Here is a 23224-nt window from a genome sequence, read left to right as displayed (position 1 = left end):
GTAAAGCCATGTGCTTAATTTGTGGTACACAAGTCGCTGTGTTTAAGGATTACAATTAGAATCGCCACTACATGACCAAACACGAGGAGAAATATAAATGCTTATCTGGCACGCGAAGGAGTCAGAGGCTTTGCTAGCCAATCTGCAAACTCAACAAACGCTTCTTACAAAACTTTGCAAATCCAGATACAGATCCTCTATAACTGATGATCACCTCTCAGCTGTCCTTCGCATAGCCACCTCAGACATTCAGCCAGATTTCAGTGCACTTGTTCAAGTCCAAGACAGACTGGATTTTTCTCACTGAGCAAGTAAATTAAACTGAAAACGTCAAAAGCATTTATTGCTTTTTGTATAAAGTTGTTCAGTTGCTTATCTTTAACATACTGCAAAACACCTTTTTAGTATTTGTGATGATTAACAAGTTAAAAATAAAATTAAAGTGATTTTTTTTTTGTTTTAAACTGTTTATTACTTGCTTCACTCACTGTATTACTTTACTTACTAGCAGCTTATCAAAATGTATAATTTACTGCTTTTTACAATGGGAGAAAATTAATATCGAGCAGAATTAATTTCAAGTTATCATTGGTTTGGCCCTCCAACACAGTTCAGATTTTTAATGTGGCCCCCTATAGAAATTAATTGCCCAGCCCTGGTATATAGTATACTCTATATACTCAGATTCCACTCCACCTGTGATTTAGACCTTATCTCTCAAACAAAAATCATACATTTTTATTTATATAGGCAAATTTGTTTAAGTATTTATACCACATGTTCTTTTTGGCCAGAATCTGATATTTGGAGTGATTTGTACCTAATCTTTGTATTTAATGAAGCATATTGTATAATATGGTGAATTTTTGTGAGAGGAGATCATTTGATTTGCATATATATTTATAGACAGAGATCAATAGTATTTGTATTTTGGAGGGTGGAAGATCTAAAAAAAAAAATGGACTTTTGGTGTCTCATAGCTGAAAATGGGTTTTCTTTTGAGTCTGGTTCCTCTCAATGTTTCTTCCTCATACCATTTCAGGAAGTCATTTTGAGCTCATTAGGGATAAACATATAGGGACTAACATTTGATGCTGGAATTTATATTTAAAATCTGTTATTTTTGTAAAGATGCTTTGGGACAAGGTCTATTGTTACAAGTGCTGTACAAATAACATTGAATTGAATTTCCCTGTAAAATGCTATTGACAAAGGGGAGGTTTTGGCAGTGATGACTGCATAAATAAATAACTACATATAAATAATGCATTTTTGAATAAGGTGTACTGTATCAACAATGTAAAACATTTTGCTAAATGATTATAGTAGTAATCATTAATATTAAACACTTCTAGGAAGTGAATTCATAGGACTGTTTTTCTGCAAATACTCTTTAGTGAAAGAGGCTTTTGGTTTATGTGCTGGGAGGGAAAACAGCATGGATAATTTGTTCTGCGTGATCCTCCTCAGCTTCGAACTCGTTGACTTTCAATCTGCAGCGTAAAAATGTGCAGTGTTGTTTATTAGCAAAGCTGTAGTTTATTCTAGTAAAAGTAAAAGAGCTCACCTTTCATTTGAGTAAAAGTGCAAAAATATTTGCCTTCAAATGTACTTAAGTATCCACAGTACTATGATTTTTTTTTTATTGCTAGGGGTTTAAATGTACATGTATTTGTACCGAAAGCAATCCTTTTTATGTGCGGAACATAGTTAAAATCTGAGTTCCCTCAGGAACATATCAAGTGGTGGACTGCAAGCATTTGAGTGCATTTTTATTATTATTAAACTTAAAAACATACACAATGCCGGAAGTATAAAAAAGAAACTAGAGTTAGCGCAGTGTCAATGTGGTTACTCGCTCTAAATAAGATTTGTTTTGCGCACGCATGAAAACTTAAAAGCATCCCCAGCCCCAATGTTAACTGCTAACCAGGAAGCGGCTAGTGGCTCAACCTAGCGCTATTAGTTCTTTAGGGATTCTAATTTTAGCACACTAATCTATTAATAGAATGACAGAGTCTAACACACATTAATATTTATTAAAATTATCGCTATCCCAAAACCTTAGTTTTTAACTACTTCAAAAAAATCGGCACGTATGTTGTGGCAAGTTAGAGCCAGGAGGGTTTTTTTTCATCGTTATTACTCTAAAAATGTTCTGCTTGTTGTTGAATTGACACTGAACTGCTAAGTAGACACCACCAAGCGGCAATCAAAACAGAGTGCGTGCTCCACCATGATTGGTGGCTTGTTTTGTGCTTGACCTCTTTTTAATTTATTTAAATTTTTTTTTTTTAATCTATCCACTCCAACAAGAAGAAACGACTGATTTCACAAAACGTAGTTGGTAAAAAGTACGATATTTGCCTTTAAAATGTGGTAAAGTTAAGTAAAGGTTTCCCCAAAAGTAAGTACTTCAGTAAAGTACAAATAAATTAAAAACCTTCATAAGTATAATAACGAATTACATTTTCTTTGTTGCTGTCCACCACTGGTACATGGTACATGTCTAGTTACATGATGTAAATGAAATTGTGATTTATCAGACAAGGCCTTCTTCCATTGTTCCTTGGTCTATTTTTGAAGTGACCATGTTGTGCTCATGTTCCCATTGTTGGTTCTACCAGACGTTCTACCCTTCTTGTATCTGTGCCAGAGCTGATACATGGACACTCCACAAAACCTGCTGCAACACAATTGTGAAAGTCCCTTAGATCCTTATTCTTGCCCATTTTTCCTGCTTTCAATACATCAGCTTTGAGAACTGACTACATACTTGCTGTGTAATGTCCCACTCCTCAACAAGTGCCACTGTAATATGTTATTTATTTCACCCATCATCTGTTTTAAAAGCACTTGCTGATCAGTTATATTCTAAGAAACCATGACAGAGAACTCTACTTTGAGTCAAGGTGCATCTAAAACTGTTTTTTTCACATTGACAGAACCCAAATTTATCGGATTTTGTTATGAAATCACCCTTCAGACTCTAAACGTTACATCCCCACACAGTATGTCCCTGGCTCGTTTGGTCTTCTGCATAAATGACCCATGTTCTTCCAGCTCGGAGAATCTTTACATGGCTTCTAATTTAGCTCACATTCCTTGACATCTTGGAAAGAGACCTTCAGGGCTATAATTTAGTTTTTGCTTTCAAACAGAACGCCAAGGTTTACGTTCAATTTAGGATGTAGTGTATCGTATCGGTAGAAATGTGGTAGCTCAGTGGTTAAGATCAGAAGGTCATGAGATCAAATCCCAGCATCACCAAGCTGCTACTGCTGTGGGTCCTTCAGCAAGGCCCTTCACCCTTAACTTTTGTGTGTATATACAAAATAACTTTAAGTTACAAATGGTGTAAATGATTTACAATGAAAAACCTTTTAGTAAATGTACGCTTAGAGCACTATTACTGGTATTCTCTTCTCTTTTCTTATACTTTTGTGTTCTGTGACAGTTGTGGATAATCGTTTCCTATATTTCTTACAGACAGTGAGAAGTAATTAATCTTGGACCATTGCTTTGTGTATTGAAACTGTATTTTAATGTTAGAAGGTTTGCACTTCACTGACTAAAGCTGGGTTGATGAATTAGCATTTTTGGCATTAGTATGCGCTATATATTATTCCCAGAATCTCTTTTTTAGCACAGTGGTGTAGCAGGTAGCGTCTCTGTCTTGCAACCCAAGAATCTGTATATACTGATATTACAGTCGATGTGGAGTTTGGTGGAAAAACATGCTAGTAGGTTGATTGGCTGTGATAAATTGTCTAGGGTTTGTGCAAAGGTGTGTGTGTTTGTGTGTGCATGGTACCTGGAGATGCAAATAGACACCCTATTCATAATGAGTCCTCGGATTAAACTCAGTTTTGTTGTTATACGCTCCTGATCCACTAGTGGGAAAAAGAAAACGTAAAAAAGTTTCATACTTCATCAAGGTTCTGTTCATTACACACTCAAGCAAAACTCTTTTTCTCCCCTGACATTTTCCTATAAATAAATTGGATTTTTTCCCTCTTTCTCTCCCCCTCTCTCATTCTTCCTCTCGATTTGTCCAGGGCATCATTGTTCAGCTAAGTTAATCTGACTGCTGATATGTAAATTTGCCACTTCTTTAACAGACCATTGCCATTTATTCTTAGAAATACTCAAGAGCATTATATATTCTTCACAATGATTGACAGGTGGAAATGAACAACTTTAGAAATGAAGAGTAGCCATTGTCATATCAACATATTGGCCTTCCTTTAGCGCTTCTGTCCTGGTGCATTCTGGTTAATGATAAGTGTAGGACTGTTTTTAGAGATAAGGTGAGATAAAAAGACTACGGTTATCTCTTTTCACTTAATTGAGTGAGGCATTATTAAAACCAGGCAGCCAGTAAGATTACAATGGTGCAGCTATTGTGCTGCATTTGTGGGATATAAGTTTTGCTGAAGGTTTCATTTGTTGTTGTTTTGGTCTTTTTAGCAACAGCGCACAGTATACCGTCTGACCCTGGTGAAGGCCTGGAACGTCGACGAGATGAAAGCCTACGCCGAGCTCATCGCCCTGGGCCAGCCAGACTTCATCGAGGTCAAGGTAAACTTCTTTCTGTTTTCTCAAGTTAATTTCCAAGTTCTCACGCTCAGATCAGTCACAGATGTTACCTTCTTAAGAAATGGTTCTTACAAATTTCTGTCAGACAGGACAAATCTGTGTTTTGCTCTTACAACTTATCAGATCATTCGAGACTACAGATTACTTGTCTTGAGTTTGAAGCTGGAATGGAGTAATAAGTGTGATTATTCCAGATCTACCAGTGCAGGTCCCTGGGGCTAAACTGAGAATCTGTTTTCTAGTTCATTAGTGAGGAAACCAGATAATGACTTGACTAATAAGTTTATTCCATGATTCGAGTTTAACAGCCAATTAATTTAATCTTTTGTAAGATGAATTACTTTGGATTATTCATGAATTACTTTGGCAGGAAAGAAAATTAATGTGCTGAGAAATTACTGGAAGTGCTCTAAACATCAAGTTGAGCTTGAATAATTCTAGTAAAATATTTGTTCAAAAGTCACAATACAAAGCGAGCATTGAACTAAAGTGCATATGGTGACTTATGAAACTTAGATGAAAAAAACAACAAATTATAAATGAATGGTTTTCTACAATCACTACTCCGCAGTGGAAAAAAAATAATAATACATTTGACATTTTATATCCACCTTTGTTCTGAGTGACTTACTGTACTACAAGTTCTCAACATCCTCATCTGGGTGGGAGGGTACAGTGATGGTGATCAGAAGCAAACTGTAGCTCCCGTTCTTACTCCGTAATTTCATGGAACCCCAGGGCATTGACGTGAAACCGTCCCCAGCTGCACAGAGTGGCCTCCAATCGAAGAGAACACCATCCAGAGGCAGGCCAGGATGAAGTGGGAAAATCCCAGGAGGGAAGAGGGGCAGGAACAGTGGTCACTGTAACCTTAGGAGCATGTTTAACTCGACTGAGAAAGAGAAAGAGAGAGAGAGAGAAGGATATGGATTATTATGTGTCCTTATTGTTGTATGAAATTTAAGGACACTGTGCAATTGTGGACTCCGGTGAGACTCGCTATGGCAGCATAACGAAAAAGGAAATTCAGAAGATAACACACAGGGATCTCTGGGATAAGAGACGACCCACCACACCACCGTCAACAAACCTGAGTGTAAAAGTGAGGGGACAACACCATACGAATATCCCAGTTAAATCTTCTGATCAAAGACTCGACTAAATAAATGTTTTCAGCCTGTTGAACTTGAACACTGAGACTGTGTCTGAGTCCCGAACACTGATTGGAAGGCTGTTCCATAACTGTGGGGCTTTATAAGAGAAAGATCTGCCCCCTGCTGCAGTCTTCATTATTTGAGATAACAACAAATAGCCTGCACCTTTTGATCTAAGTAGGTGTGGAGGATCATATTGGTACAGAAGTTCACTCAGATACTGCGGTGCGAGACCGTTAAGTGCTTTATACTTCAGTAATAGTACTTTTTAATCAATGCGAGACACGGTATCTTATTTCTAATTTTAGCAATATTTCTAAGGTGAAAGAAGGCGATCCTGGGAATATTATTTACGTGAACCACAAAGGAAAGACTAGGGTCAATAATCAAACCAAGGTATTTGACTGCTTTACACACAGATAGAAACACTATCCAGAGATGCTATGTAATCAGAAAGTTTACTTCTAGCTGCATGTGGTCCTAGTAAAAGTACTTCTGTCTTATCCGAGTTGAGCAGAAGGAAGTTATTAAGCATCCACTGTCTGACGTTTTTGCACACTCCTCAACATTGTTAAGCTGATCTCTCTCATCTGGCTTGCTGAAATATACAGCTGTGTATCATCAGCATAGCAATGGAAGCGAATACCGTGTTTATGTATAATTTCACCCAGAGGCAGCATATATAAAGAGAAAAGCAGTGGGCCTAAGACAGAGCCTTGCGGAACTCTAAACTTTACCTCAGAGAGTGTACTGAACTCACCATTTACATCAACAAACTGATAGCAATCAGTCAAATAAGATCTAAGCCAGTTCACAGATTTATGTGGGTGTTTCTGGTTTTCTGACCAGTATGGAACTTTTTCCTTAGATTGATGCACATATTTATAAATCTTGTAGTGCCGTCTGCCATTATATCCATTGCAGGAAACTTGCAGGACAGCAGTGATGGTCCTATTCCCATTTAGCTGCCATTTAAGTCCTCATGATCTGCTGCAACCAGGCTGAACACATTTCAATTCCAAAGTGAAACAGCCTTTAACTTTGACATGCTGTTTCCTAGCAACAATAATTAAGCAGTTTTGACGGACAGTGGGATGCGAGGATTTGTGTGACCGCTTCTCAATAAAACCCACAAAAGAATGTGAGCAATCATGTTGAATTCAGAGGTTTAACACTACCAGACTGCTTTTAATAAAGTGTTAACAGTATTTATGGGAGATTTTTTTAAATTAGTCAATAGTTTTCGAAACTGGAGGTTTAATTAAATCTTCAGGAACTCATTAGCTTTAATAACATCTTTGCTTTGATGACATTAATGGCAGTATACAAATTATGTACCTGCCTTCACAAGATGTCACCGGTCTTTGGAAGGAAAGAGTAATTATTTCTAATTATAATTTTTTGGGGGTCTAATATGCTAACTGAATGTTTAATTTGCTGATTTTCTGAAAGCAGACTTCTGTGTGTGTTTTAACTATTATATTTTAGCATATTTTAAAGCATGCTAGTTTCTCTCTAATGAAGAAAATTCTGCAGAAAGCAAGTCCAAAGCTGTAGAAAGAATTAGTAATTTGTAAAACTCAATCCAATGCATTTCTTTTTATATATAAAATTGATTTTTTTTTTTTCCCCCAATTTGATACAGGGCCTGTTAAAAGTTTTTTTTTTTTTTTTTTTTTTTGTTTTGTTTTTGAGGCACATAAATCTTTTGTTTATATGCAACAAACAATGTATTTTAATGGTATGAAGTTTACGTTGGCCAAAAATATATAAATGTACAGATGTGCCACTTTATTTTCATTGAAAAAATCCTCCCTTAGCTTGAATAACATATTTTCACACTTTTGGCATCCAGACAGTTTATGTCTCCAAAGATTCATCTGAAATACTTTGCAATGCCTCTTGTAAAACTTGCCAAAGACATTTTTCACTAGTTGGAGATTTCTTTCTGACCTTATGATCCAGTTCATCCCAGAGCAGTTAAATAGAATTTAGGTGCAGTAACTGGGCAGGTCGTTCCATATTAGATAACACACCAGCTGACTGTTTATTGTTTATTTATTTATTCTCTAAATAATACTTACAGAGCTTGGACGTTGGTTTCATTTAGCTGCAGTCCAGATGGAATGCATTGCATTGAAGTATGGAATGGTAGCCATGCTGGTTCAGGATTCCTTTCACCCGGAAACAAATCGGCAACCTTCTCTGCTCCAAAACAACCCCAAACCGTTAAACCTCCACCGCCATGTTTAACTGTGGATGTGAGGCAGTCTGTTAACATCTCTTCAGTTGTCCTTCTTACACAAGTTAGAGCCAATGTCAAATTTGGAACTCATCTGTCCATAGAACTTTTCATCCAGCCTTTCACTTCCATTCAGTTCAGTTTGTTGCAAATTAACAGTAGATAGATAGATAGATGGATAGATGGATAGATGGATGGATGGATGGATGGATAGATAGATTTGATTAGTTGATTATTTGCGACAAACTCTGTAAAAGGCACAAGAATTGAACAGTGAATGACTGGAAGAAAAGTTGTATCGACAGATGAGCTCTTAAATTGACATTTGTGACCTTTCTCACCTATTATAATCTTAAACTAGCCACATTTATCATCGCATATTATACACCATCATTGATAGCACTGCCATTTGATTAACTTTTTGAACATTGTAATCTACTGTAAATTAACATTAAATAAATGCCAAACTTTTCTTTTATAATGTCCAGCCATAGTCATTCTGTAATTTCTGACATCTAAATATGATTATAGTAAAGACCAAAAATATGCAGTATTAAATACAACACAGTCCACAATTTCCAGCATTGACTTTTTGAGCAGCAATGGCACTTGAAGAGCTTTCACTCACAATCTGGTTGATTTATCCGAGCTGTATGTCATTATTATCTGTCATAAGTTTTTAGTGTAAAATGATTGCTGGGGCTTTTGTTGGTTTTGACTGCATTGTTGTAAAAAGGTTTTAGGAAAAGGTACACCGATCAGTCATAAAAATCATGACAGGTAAAGTGAATAACATGTATTGCTTTGTAACATCATTACACTGGCACTTGTCAAAAAGTTAGTCATGAAGTGAACAGTCAGTTCTTAAAGTTAATGTGCTGGAAGCAGGATAAACAGGATAAACAAAGTGTTAGTATCTGAACGACTTTGACATGGCCAGATGTTTGGTTTCTAGATCATCAGGTCTTGTGGTTTGTTCTCAAGGCCCATTGTTGCTACTGGCTGGCCCCTGGTCACCCTTGTCCACCACCAAAACCTCCTCCAACAGGTTTATGATCATCAGAACTGGACCATGAATGAAGTTGGCCTGGTCTGATGAATCACTTTTTTTCATGTGGATTTATTAAAAGAGCTAAACAAACAATTCTGTTTTCACTTGCACTTTGTAGGACATAAAGGATCCTGGTGCTACATTTTTGTTGCACCTGGAGAACCTACATGATAATATACAGGCGAGTGTTATGGCAGATCAGATTATATCAGAATGTTCCACGTCTTTTAAAGGACCAGAAGTAGCCACGGTCAGTGGCAGCAATTTTTTTTGATGTGATTGCGAAGATAACCACACTAAAAGAACAAAAATAATATTCATAAGTAGATTCACAAGCAGCAATCTACTGGGTTCAAGGCTTCACAAATTTTCTCAAAGATAACACTTTATTGACCCAAAGGTTAATTAGAGTGTTCCAGCAGCATACATAAAAGATTAGGTAGAAAATACACATACATAATTAAATATTCTTTTATTCTGAATTAATTACTTATATATTTTTGCCTTGGCTTTTATCTATGAAGAGACTATGGATTTACATAATTTAATTCAATTCAATTCATTTTTCTTTGTATTGAGCTTTTAACAATGAACATTGTCTTAAAGCAGCTTTGCACAGATAATGTGGTGATAAAAAATGAATATTTTCTTTATAAGTGTAAGTTTGTCCCTGATGAGTGAGCCGGTGGCGACTATGGCAAAGAAAAACTCCCCGAGATGGCATAAGGAAGAAACCTTGAGAGAAACCAGACTCAAGAGGGAAACCCAATCCTCATCTGGGTTGCACCGAATGTCCATTTATAGCAGATCTATGATTTGGGGTGAATTTAGGGTTCTATGATGATCCTTGCTAATCCTTTCACATGTTTGCTGTTAAAGACAATTAATACCCTTTTTCAGATCATCAAAACCATGCAGTCTACCAAATTTCAGCTTGATCTGAGTAACAGTTCATTTCAAAAGTGTTCTGTTACACAATTTTTGTGATTAGTGTAAGTAGTTATACAGACAATTATCTACATATACACATCTCCGGTAAAAAAAAAAAAACTGCTGCACTGGCAGATTCTTTTGCCAATTTTGTCATTACCATAACTGTAGAGGGGAAATACAATTATTAGATCAATTTTCTCGTTGAGTATTTTGTAATCTCAGAGATTCTGTTTGGGTTCTTTATGTTTGAGAAACGGTGTGAGTGGTGTTCTGCAGTACGTTAGAGAAACATTTACGCTTGTAAAACTTATCCTTAACTTTGAGCTGAAATGTAGATGTTCCTCAGCAAGACTGTGGAAGTCTGTTTTTCCTCAACTGATTGATTGGAGAAGGATTTGGCCCTGATTTCATAAACTTTAATGAAACCTTTTTTGTAATTAGTTTGGCAGTTCACCATCAGTGGCAGTTCGATAAATTCGCTGCTGCCAAGAAGTGTTATTGACGTTACAGACTAATCCCGACAAAAGGGCTGTAGGTGAAGGGCCTGGAATACATTGTGTATTTTTTTATAGTGTAGAGTGAACTACGTGGCCGATTTATGGACTAATACTTTGACTTTGAATTTGAATACTTTGAATTTTTTCGAACTTAGTGTACGGACTTGTGGTACACCGCATGCATACAAATAGATTCAAATAACTGAATTAATCAGGCATTGTTGATATATAACACTCATGAGGCTCCTTTTGAATAAACTGAACAATATGCTCTCGCAATGTTTGGTCTGGTCTCTTGACGGCTGCTTCCACAGCTCATTTTTCCTAATCATTGCAGAATCTGTGAACGGAATATCGCCTAGGCTTATGCGATTGTTCACGTTGGATGAAATGATCCGGTTCTCTAGTGCTCAATTATCCATATAAGCAAATCAGCCTTTTCTGCACAGCTGCATGTGTTCGGCCTGCATATGTTTTTTCTTTTAATCAACCAGGCTGTTAACTTAGCAGCAAATCTTTCAGGAGCAATGTAGGAGTCAGTGGTGTGGTTTACTGTGTGGGGAAGAGCTACAGGATTATGGAAATTGACATGATATATCGCTAATACTTTCTCTCACCCTGGGCAAAGCAAAGCAGAAAGCAAATAGGAAGCCTGGTTTATTCACTTATTCAATCATTCATTTCATTAAAATTTGGGTGATTATTAGAGTTTTGTGTGAATGTTTTGAGAAACAATATTTTTACTGTATATATTGCATTATTTAATCGCCTGTTTTACTATTTTATGTCTGTACTTTCTCCTACACTGAAAGCTCCTGATGCCAAGTCAAATTCCTTGTGTGTGTACTTGGTAATATAGCTATTTCTGGTGTAAATAAGGGAGCAGAATAGGTTAAAAACATTAAAGTGTCATTGGAAACAACGTAGAGTAATAACAAGTATAAAAAAAGGGACAAAAGTGCATGTGTAGGTTGTGGAGCAACAACAATTAAATAAGTGAACTTCATTTAATAATATTATTAAACTAATGAATTGCCTGTAGCTTAAAGACTTTTTTTTCAAAGCCTTTGACAATTTCACAGCAGTTTTTAAATTACAAAATTTCCTAATAAAGCATTTATTCAATGGGTTACATGATGAGCTACAGCCTTTAGAAGCTAAATATTATTGTCAGACCTTGTTACGTTTCGCAGAATGTAGAGTGGAACAGTTCATTTTAGTTTTTGCTGCAGTTATACATTGTTCTCTCTTCCATTTTAGGGAGTAACCTACTGTGGTGAGAGCTCAGCCAGCAATCTGACCATGGCAAACGTGCCCTGGCATGAGGAGGTGGTCCACTTTGTGCAGCAGCTCGGCAACCTCCTGCCCGACTACGACATTGCCTGTGAACACGAGCACTCAAACTGCCTGTTACTAGCCCACCATAAGGTGATTTTCACACTCGCTTTCACATGTGCCCCATGTTTTCATGTTCATGTCATACAGTATGTGCAGGAAACAGATTGCTACAACATACATTGAAATTCTCTTTTTGAATTATATATACTGTATATATACTGTGTGTGTGTGTGTATGTATATATATATGACATAAGGAAAAAAAAAACACAAAAAAGACAAATGTATTTTTATGTAGCTGTACATGTAAATAAGATCAGTCATTTTCCGCATTTTTTTAATGTAAAATCCTATGATTTAATATACAGATTTCACAGAGATCACTTTTTAAACAATTTTTCAGTATTCCACAATTCCAAACATTTATGTACATGGTATTTGTTTAGGCACATTTTAGTTTCCTTAACGAGAAACTCCCAGAGAAGTATTTCCTGATACAGAAAATGCACAAATTGAAGCCTTATTATTATGCTACTGTTAGATTTGGGTTTTTCTCCTGTATTTTTCCATTACAATTTAAAAAAAAACTGAAAAAAACCTCTGCGAATGAGTTTGGCTCTGACGGCTGCTTCGTCCAATTCGATTCCTTTCACCTCATCTGCAATCTACACTAAACCATTTAGAGAAATGTAATGATGGATGCATCCAAGCGTCAGCTGTCATCCGTACCCCCCCCCCCACACACACGTTTCGTGCTGCTTTGGATTGATATATCTGTCTTCATGATGATCATCTCAGCTACAATAATATCGTACTCTCATATCCTAGCACCTCTCTAATGGTGTATTTTAAGCCACAAAGATAGTAACTCCAAATTGGATGGTGAGTCAATGAAAGAGAAGAGGAGCAAGCACTATTCACACCCACACAGCCAGGAGGATATGGGGGGAGAGAGAAAGAGGCTGTTATGAGCACCGTATGTACAGAATTAAGTGTGTGTGAGATCTACAAGAGACATTGACAGGACAATGTTATATATTAACACTGTTATCATGTCTAATGTGTGACTTTGGGATCTTTTTTTTTTGAGCAGCCAGAGTTCCTTCTGGTTCATCAGGTATGTTTATACGCAACCAAATAGTCTGTTAGTAATCAAATTCATGTAAAAACCTCAATGGATCGGATTGAAAGGGTTGGTATAGATCTAAAATGGTAACTAGGTGCAATTTAGCCATGTAAATGCTTTTTTTCTTTCAATTTTCAATTGGATTTAAAGACACTCTCCCAGTTAGCAGTTTGTACCTAACTTTTGCTTGGAATATATCTTATGCAGAATGTGTTGTAAGAAAAAATGATGAGGACAACGAAGATCGTAATGAAGAAGTTTATAATAGCGTAGCAGTGACAAAATACACGAAGCACTTTGGGTTCATCGGAGTCAGAAAGAACCCAGAGCAAACTCTGCCCAGATATTTTTTGTTCCTCCCTTTGAAGTATAGACCGGAGTTATCCTTTAAATGTAAATTAGATATAGGACATGCGTGAGGAAACAAAAGGATGGGGGATACCTTTCTCAGGGCGGAGGTCAGCAGGTGGTAATCACCGGTATTCACACCTTTGCTGGCGCCGCCCCCCCAGCAGGTCAGGAAGGGGTATTGTGTGAATGATAATCATGGTCTCAGATACCTTTTGTTTAGAGATAGTCCTTGGTGGCTTGCTGCTTCTCTCAGACTGATTAAATAAAGTCTATGATTCTTATTGATTCAAATGAAATTCTTCATTAGACTACATAACTACTTTTTATTAATTTGGAGCCGTTTTGCGGATGAGCTGAATTTGATATAGCCTGGGGTGGAATCTGGATTGAGGCAGTCTGTAATTCTTACAGTGTTTACAATATATGGAAATTTTGCGGACACCTGATCGTATGCAAGACTGGATTTTGGAGCATGGATGTGGCGCTTTGTGCTTATTCAGCCGAGTGTTAGTGTCAGGTACTGATGTAGAGTGAGGAGGCCTGGGGTTCAGTAAGGTTGAGGTCTTCAGTAAGGTTGAGGTAGGATCTCTATAAAAGGGCCACTCAAGCTCTTCCACTCCAACCCATGCAATCTTCATGCTGGCTTTGTGCACAGGGGCATAGTCATGCAGGTTTGGGTCTTCTATTTGATTGGAAAAATTCAATGCAACTGCTTCCAAAGACATCCAATACAAATGTGTGTTCTCTTGATTAAGTTCATTAGTTCTCTTGATAAAGATTGCTTTCTAGAACGGTCGGTTTGGGTCGAACTTGCTTTTCGAGTGGTGACCATCCTAATACTGTGTGTGAGCTTGAGGATCAGGTTCAGGTTCAAGTTTATTATAGCTTTTTTTACAATGGACATTGTCTCAACGCAGCTTTACAGGATTTAAGAGTTAAGGTGAATGATGTGTATGTATCCCTGATGAGCAGGGGTGACTGTGGCAAGAAACAACTCCCTAGGTTTTATAAGGAAGAAACTTTGAGAGGAACCAAACTCAAAAGGTGAACCCATCCTCATTCGGGTGATATCAAGAGTGTGATTATAAATCTTAAAAACGATACAAAACACCAGAAAATGAGAACTAACATGAGCACTTGAATGTAAGATTATAATTAATGTCCTTTCTACAGTCTTATACAGTCAGTTGACTTTGTGGAACCAGGAGCTACTGGAGCAACTCATAAAATAGCTCAACATTTAAGATCATCATAGATCCAACACAAGCTTCTCCTTTAAAAAATCTTAAAAATTTGAAGAGGTCCAATTCCAAACTCTACATGAAGTGGAATCGTACAGCTCTTCCTGTCCTGTACTTTAATGCATTAATAGTAATTGTAATTCAGGTTCAGGTAAAACTGGATCACGAGAGTCATAGTACCAACCCTAACCTCCACTCTCCTGCACTTCTCCTTTTCCTGCTGTCTCTGTAGACGTCTTCCTCCTCTCCTTCATCTCCTTCGGCCAACAGTAGCCCAATTTCCACCTGTACCCTGTTGGCTAACGATACCTGTGGCAGTTGTTAGTAACTTGGGCCTTGACCAATCCGGTATGAATTTCTGATTCGTGATCCGCATATTTGATTTGGCACATGTTTTAGCTGCATGACCTTCCTAACGCAACCCTCCCCATTTATCCAGGCTTTCGACCTTCACTAAGAGACTTGTGCAACCCTAATGGCTGGATTAGTTTTTCTAAAATATGTAATATTTAATATTTAAAATAGTTTTTCTAAAATATGTAACACAAAAAAAGAGGCAAATTATTAGTCTTTAACAGCACCCAGATGAAAAATAGACGTCGGGTTTCCTTTACCATTTATTTTCCAAATTCTTCTATCTGAGCCAGGGTCATCTTATTTAGGGGCCGTCCTGCCTCATTTAAAGCACCTTAAAATAGTCAGACACTTATAGCTGATTTTAAATGACTGTTGCCTGCATGTGCGGCTTTACATGGCGAAGCACTTGAATAAATTTGTTCGTTGTTTGTTCCCTGTGCAAGCGGCATGGCTTTGAAGTCGTATTATCGAGGGATTTAGGCTGTTCCAAGAACAAAATTAAAGTGAAATGGGGGGTGTGATGCTTTTGTTCCTCAGGCCCCTGAACTGTGGCTACTAAGAGGCTACTCGACGGTGGACTTTCTGATTTTCTGTGTTTTGTTTTTTCATTTTCTTGTAGGTTTTTTTTATTGTTGTTCCGAACTTTTTTTTTTTTGCACTTTTCAGTTTCTAAATGTGTAAACCTCAGCTACCAAGTAGTTTTCAGAGCAGCACTGCAGATTATGTAGCAGAACAGTTAGCTAATTTTATCATAATGCTAGCTGCACTCTGTGGATGAGAATTAGCGTAACGGTATAAAACATGCAGAGTCTTGAATTGTTGTCTAGCGAACTGCAGGTCCAGTGTTTTACCTCATAATGCATCTTCAGGTTTGAAGCTGATGCATTGTACATTAATCAGTGGTGGACAAAATACACAAAGCATTTACTTGTGTAAAAGTAGAGGATACAATAGGTAAAAGATTACACAGCAAATTAACACAGCAAAACCCATGTGATATACAGTTATTAGTGTATTTCATCAAATGCGTTAGCTTTTACTATGCTTATTACGAGATGAGTGAATGAGCTGCATACACACCTTTATCTTTTGTATGTTCCCCCCCCCTACTGCTTTTCTCTTTTTCTGAATTGGGCTCCTGAGGCTTTAGACCTTTTGTGTCATCCATAATTGTCATATGGATTCAGCTCTCTTTACTGACATGACGTCACTCCAGGTCTTGTCAATGCTCTTACTGGAAACCCTGAATGTTGTGGTGGCATCACCCAACCCCCGTCTCTCCTTTCTGAGTGTATGAGCGAGGGTACTTCTTCAAGCAGTGGGTGCGCACTTGGAGTCCCGACCAGGTTTGTTCTCCTTGACATGATATAATAATTGATGCAGGGTTTTTTTTCATGCCCTACCCTGGCAAGATGCCGCCCTGGTCGGCTGCCCATGTCTAAATCTGCCACTGCCAAGCGGCAATCAAAACAAGTTTAAAACAGAGCTTCTTGTGTTATTCTTCAACATCCCATTCCCATTTGCTGTTATAATAACCTCCACTCTTCTGGAAAGATGTTCCACTAGATTTTAGAGTGGTCACAAGGGTTTTAGTAAAGTCATTTAATGCAGTCAATGTTCTAATTCATCCCAAAGGTGTTCAATAGGGTTGTGGTCAAAGCTCTAGAGCAGGACACTCGAGATCTTCCACTCCGACCATATCTTCATGCTGGAACAGGTTTGGTTCTCCTAGTTCAAGTGAAGGGAATATTTGATGCTGCCATATAACAAGACATCCTATACAATTGTGTACCTCCACCTTCGTTTGGAGAAGAACCACATACGGCTGGAAAAGTCAGGTGTCCCAATACATTCTTGATTTTTAGATTTAAATGGTTCCTGTATTTCTATCAAATAAATGCATCACATTTGTGGCTTTTATATCGTCTTCCAAGTTTGTGTGTTGTGAAGTTTGTAAAATTTTGAATTGTGTTAAAGCCCAGGAAAAATTCCTGATCAGTTTGTATGCCATGCCTAGCATGTGCGTAATCCCATATATCCAACAATACCTCACCATGCGCCTTTAATGATTCCTGTTCTCATGAGTTCTCAAGTATTAAAATCAGGGATTCTGTATATGAGCATGTGCATGCACTAGAACTGATTAAAAGTCTGGAATCTCTCAGGAACCTTGGGGAGCTCTGAGCTTGACCAGCAGTGTTTTGTCACCTTTGGTTTGACTTGAATAAAAATGTCCTTCATTAGTTCCTAACTTCAGGCTTTTTAGTCATTCTCTAACTTCCACCTTCTGTCTACGGTTCATTTACATTGAGCAATGTATTTTTAATATTTCTTACTCAAAACAGCGGCATGCGGCAGCGGCATGCGGCCCATGATGCTTTAGTTTGCTGATATATAATACATTTTAGCATACACCTAAATAATTTCTCATACATCTGATTTAAAATTGAATTGAGTGTGCAGTCTTAAACATGCTTTTCTCAAACCTAGCACATTTTATGTGGTTTTTTTTTTGTTTTGTTTTTTTGTAGTGGTACAAAGGGCACTTATTTTTAGTTTGAATCTGGGCAGGTGGATTTGTATTTACCTTTACATTTCTGGCATTTGTCAGATGCCCTCATCCAGAGCAACATACATTTATCTCATTCATACAGCAGCTATGAGCATCCAGGTCCTTGCTTAGGGTCCCAAGAGTGACAGCCTGCCTGGTTGGGATTTGAACTCATGAGCTTCGGATCCCAAGCCCAATGCCTTAACCACTAAACTACAACCTCCTTGTGTTAAGGTTTATATATTGGATTTATAAAAAAAAGATTGATATACAAATGTTTTTATCTCCTCCAAATATCTTTTGATACACCTGGTGAATGTGCATTGGATATAATTTGACAGGTTTAAAGCGGAACGTTGGCTGAAGCCAAACAGGTTTACTCACACACGAGTCTTTAGAGGACACAGCTTATGTTAAGGATGACTCTTATTATGCTACTAATAGTTTGCATAACATAACTGCAAACAGAAATCTGTAGAGGGTTACTGTGAATATATTGGCTTTAAAACGTTATTGAAACAAGTGGGATCAGTATGTCCCTACCTCCTACATCTAGAACACTTATAAACGTTGCTTTCTCCCTCCCCTGCAGGTGTGTAAGTAGCTCCAGGTGCTAGGTATGAGATTACAGGAGAGGTGATAAGGTCACATCACTTGAACACTCATTTACTCGATGCAGGGTTTTTTTTTTTCAGTGACCCAAGGGGCACGAACAGGTACTTCAGTCGAGTAAATTACTCTGTAATGAAAACACAGGGCTTAAGGAGCCTTGCTCCATGAGGAGCTACTTTTAAAGACTTGCTAGACTCACCATGGAGACAGCATTTACAGCTGCCACAGGTGAGCGTGGAGGAAGAGATAACATGGCAGCGTAGCAAACCTCTTGGGGTCAGTATATTACTGAGAAGTAAAAAGAAGCTGTGTCATTTTTCTCTCAATCATGTTGTCGGAGTGAGACAAAAGGCTGTTTTCAGGAACATTGACAGCATGTGGCATTAATAATGCAAATCAAGTTGGGCTCTTGAAGACATCATTCTTTAATGCAGAACACGCGTCTTTGTAATGGAATAGTTCTATGTCGTTGTTGTTATTTAGGCATCCGTTCGTCTTGTTTGTTTAAGATACTTTCCTGTTTGCTGATGCCTGCTCGTTTCTCTCTTTGCTCATGATGACACCAGGTTTCAGACAAACAGCGTTCAGGAGAAAATTCCCTCTGGGAGCTTAGAGCGTTTTTTTTTTTTTTTTTTTTTTTGGAGCATGCAGCCAGAGATGTTTTTGACTCCCCATGATATAAAGAGATCTTTTATCTATAAAGATGACAGCAGTCATATTGTTCTAAGAGATGGTTTGAGGAAGCTAAAAGCAAAGCCTCGTTTACTGCAAAGCATTAGGCACAGCCTCTCAATGCCACCTGAACAACATGTTTTGCACTTAAGCCCACACTGTGCCTCTTGGCCACCTGCCACACAGCTTGTACAAATCCGTTTGAAGTAAGGGGTGTATAAGATATTGTGAAAAAGCCGTAGGAAAACTTGCTTCTGCTGAAGTCCCAGATGTTATGCATGTCTAGATTATTCTTTTTTTTTTTTTTTTTTTTTTGCCTCAATGGCTATATCCACAGCCGCAGTGCTTGATTTAGGAACTAGTAAGAATAAAAATAAGAAAATAAAGCATGTAAAATGCTTCACTAGTGTAAAATGTAAGCTAGCTCATGTAAAATGCATTACTAATAAAGCACTATAAAGATGTTCTCACCTTTTTAGAGACCACTGAATATATTTAAATATGCAATATGGATTATTTAGAATTGTTGATTAAATGCCTAAACTTTTAATATTGTATTGTTTTGATTATAAACTTTAAGTTGTAGAGGTCTTTATAGAGCAGATTGATTACTGTAATTTCCGGACTATAAAGCACACCCACTGAATTTAACAAATATTTTTATTTTGAACATAAATAAGCCACACCTGTCTATAAGTCTACACTGAAACTAATGAACTTTACATGCCACTGCATTTTTTTCCGGTATTACTGCATGTGTGCAAGACCGAGGAATATGTCCTTATTATTTTCTGATGCTCATTTCTAAGTTTCTTTGACTAACCCGTAACGCTGTTGCCAAGAAAAATAAAAAAGCACGAGTTTTGGAAACCTGTCTGTGCTTATATGATTTCTGTTGCAACTGGAGTTAGCGAGCTCTCCCTTCACCCAGACTCAACACGCTACAACGACTTGTATATAAACAGTAGCCGACCAAGAAAGTCATTGTTCACTGTCTTCCTCCTTCCTTTCACAACTATTTCTCTCGAAATTTTATCTTTTGGCATTGTCGTGCGTTTAAAAATCACCCGATGGTTTTTCTTCCAAAGCAGTGCAGCTCAGAACACAGGTGACGTCCGTTTTTTTTTTTTTTTTTTGGTTCCGTTCGGAAATTTCACTGGTCTAATGTTATGGGGCTCAGTTATTTGGCTTGAAGTTTGTGAAACCGGGAAAAGCCCAGGAAAAATTCATAAATTAGCCGCTTCGTTGTTTAAGCCACGGGGTTCAAAGCGTGGGAAAAAAGTAGTGGCTTATAGTCTGAAAAATACGGTATATGTTTTTATAAACACACACACACACACGTGCAACAAACTTGGTCATTTAACTGTATGAAGATTTACTTTGACCAAAGAAATATATAAATGCATGTGTAGAGAGCAGGGATGTGCTTCTCCATAACTGAGTTGAGAACAAATCACATCTCGATGTATTGCCAGAAATACGATACATTAAATATACATATGATAAATATAAAGCAGTTACCGATGCAATGCGATACGATTCACTTCTATTACGAGGCAGTGCGAACTGAATCGATTCAACACAATGCGATTCAATACTGTACAATGCAATTCAGTATGGTACAGATAGTTTGCTCTTATGTCTTTGGTTCAGACAGACAGCAAATTATAAATGTGCTTAAGTGCTTTTGATTACAAACGCATGGCCCTTTCACAAACAGGCCTTTGTAGTGTAGTTCCTGTTCTGTCTCGAGGAAAAAGCAACTCTACCTCTGCCATATTCTGTGTGACTCTCAGGACATGCCTCGGTCTCTGTAGCATTGTGATGCATCATTCATGTAGTAGCAGTGGTGCTGAGAGAACACGCTTCTTTAGCAAGAAGAAACCAATCTCCATATCAAATATTGGTCACAAATTATTGGTCACTTTTTAAATAATGAAAGTATCAGCGCATCTACTAATAATTCTATGCAGGTCTCATTAGTTGAAGATCAATTCTGTCAGATAGGAAAGTTCTCCTGTAGAAATTGTGTTTGTTTTATTTGACCTTTTTTCTATCTCCTCCCAGTTTAAAGTGGATGGTGAGTGGTGGACGTGGATCGACTACGAGCGCTTCCATGAGCTCATCCAGCAGTACAATGAGAGCAGCGGTACCAAGACCTTCACCGCTCTGGACTACATGGCCAAGACGCCCAGCTGGGCCGTGTTCGGAGCTCAGGAGAGAGGCTTCGATCCCTCAGACACGCGCTTCCTGAGAAAAAACAAGACCAAAGACATCTCCGGGTGCTAAAGTCAAACAGCTGCATCTTTTTAAGATCTAAATAAGTCAAATACATTTTACAAAGTCTTTATTTAAAAGGATCTGTGATTTGGAAGGTCTGTAGATATCAGCTTTCCTTACATGAGTTTTTAATTCTTAGATCATTGCTTTGTTTTCCAACACAAGTTCAGTGAGTCGACAGTATCTTTCTTCTGTGCTTGTGTTTTCTAGACCTATTGTGTGTAATGAGGAGTGATTTAACAATGCAGTCTCTCCATTTTTTCCCCCTCACCATTTTTGTATTCGCCTCAGTTTTCACTAACAGAGAGTCAGAGCGAGGTCTACAGCTTCATTCATTAACATACATAAAGTCTTGTTTCACTCTTAGGCAAAAATATTCCTTTATTTTCTTGTTTAATTAAAATGTCAGTCTACAGTCTAGTTCTTCAGTGTAAAGTTAGCATAAGGCCGACTGTGTCATGAGCTTTAGTTCTTGGAGTTCTTTAGAGAAGATGATATTGCTGGAACATTTTGCAGTGCAGGGTTTATTTTTTTCCTCAGTCTGTGTGCTTCCTTCAAAAATTTCGACTCCGAACATATACAGGTGTTACTTGATTTTCTGTTTTGTGTGAATTCACATTGTCATTTGTTCATTACGTTTTCATTATTTGGAGATTTTTATTTAGCTTTCTTTACAGTAGCATCTGGATTTCAGGTGCAGAATGTAAGTATATTGTGTGATTTGTCATCGGGGTAATTATCCATGTCCTGTTTTTTAGATCGTATAAAAGGTGCCTCGTTTGGGGACAGTTTGAAGTGGTATCCGAATTTGTAGTGCCTTATTGAATTCTAAATAAAATATATGATGACTATTGTGTGTTTTTTATTTTTTTTTTTGAGAGCACTAAATATTATGACCTGTGTAAGATTCTGGGGTAAGATTAGACAAGTAGCATGTAAATGTAATTTCAATTAATTCACTTTTATTTGTTTAGCTCTTTTTAAGATTATGGGGTTATAAAGTTGGAATGTAAATGCCTAAATGTAAGTTTCTACCTTATTAGTTTATCCCTAATGAGCTTTCCAGTAATGACTGCAGCAAGAAAAAACTCCCTGAGATAGTTTTTCCACTTCAGAGTAGCTCAATCTTGGATGTTTGCTATACAAGATAAAGAAAGAAACTGCTTTTTTGTTTGTACTTTAAAGCACATTAAATATCCCATCAATGTTAGGAAACTAGGCTCAGAGGGTTAAGGACCCTGCTCAAGGGACCCAAGAGTAGCATTGGCGATTCTAAGGCTTGAACCCCTAACCATCCAATCAGCAATCCAGAGCCATTACCAATGAGCTCTATAATCTCCCTTCTATGTAGATGTTCATTTAAACAACTGCAGATTTTACGTTTTTTTTTTTCTTCTTACCTATGACCCCTATGAAGTGCATTTCTGATTCCATCGTTTGCAAAAGTTCCTCCTTAGATGGAAAAACACAGGGTAGAGAAGACCAAATATACAATTCAGTTTTTTTTGCACAGCACTTTTAACAATGGCTGTTGTCCCAGAACAGCTTTACAGAGATTAAGAGGTTAGGAAGTTGGAATATATAAGTTTAGTGACTATAAGTTTATTCGCAACCTTCGAGGCAGTGGCGACTGTGAGGAGAGAAAAACTCCCGGATGACGAATGATGAGGAAACCTTGAAAGGAACTATACTCAAAAGGCAACTGTTCAGTAATGGACACTTAAATGCAAAAGTTCATGCCATCTGCGGTTCTAAGCAGGCGAGAAAAAGACAGATGTCTGTGCCAATAAAAAAACAATCAGCAGTGTATCAGCACCTGAAAAGGTCCATAACCAATGACTGAAAATCTCATTTAAATGATAAAGCAGAAAAAATATATCTTTACAATGCCCCTGTTATCAGACCCACCGGCAAACTGCTCTTCAGTTTCCTGGACGATGTGCTGGAAGTGTTGCTCAGCAGTAACAAAAGATGCCATGGAGAACAGAACTGATTTATAAGCAAGCTTTCAACCTATAAAAAAAAAGAAAGCATACTGGTCTTTAAACATCCTCAACCAGATCAAATTTATTTCACAGGGCAGCAGTTTTTCTGTCTTCATTTATAAAATACACGTACAACATGCAATGTTTTGTTCTTCGAAATGACAGGAATTTCACGAGTAACACCTTTTTGGTGTCAATGTTCTTACAAATTATTTTTGAATAAATCCCTTTTTATG

The 23224-nt window shown here is 37.5% G+C and overlaps 1 protein-coding gene across 1 annotated transcript in view; it reads left to right on the top strand.

Moving 5' to 3' along the window:
- The window catches only part of tyw1 (tRNA-yW synthesizing protein 1 homolog (S. cerevisiae)), a 79319-nt gene extending 57465 nt beyond the window's left edge, over positions 1–21854 (top strand). Inside the window, exons 14-16 of the mRNA XM_046863107.1 lie at positions 4471–4581; positions 11737–11904; positions 20791–21854. Of these exons, the coding sequence (XP_046719063.1) occupies positions 4471–4581; positions 11737–11904; positions 20791–21012 (501 nt within the window). The 3' untranslated portion in view covers positions 21013–21854. The remainder of the gene's footprint in view (positions 1–4470; positions 4582–11736; positions 11905–20790) is intronic.
- Positions 21855–23224: the final 1370 nt, after the last annotated feature.

The sequence above is a fragment of the Silurus meridionalis genome, chromosome 12 (assembly GCF_014805685.1).
Source record: "Silurus meridionalis isolate SWU-2019-XX chromosome 12, ASM1480568v1, whole genome shotgun sequence".
Lineage (NCBI taxonomy): Eukaryota > Metazoa > Chordata > Actinopteri > Siluriformes > Siluridae > Silurus > Silurus meridionalis.
Note: the sequence above shows the minus strand (reverse complement) of the source record. Positions and strands in the feature narration are given on the sequence as shown.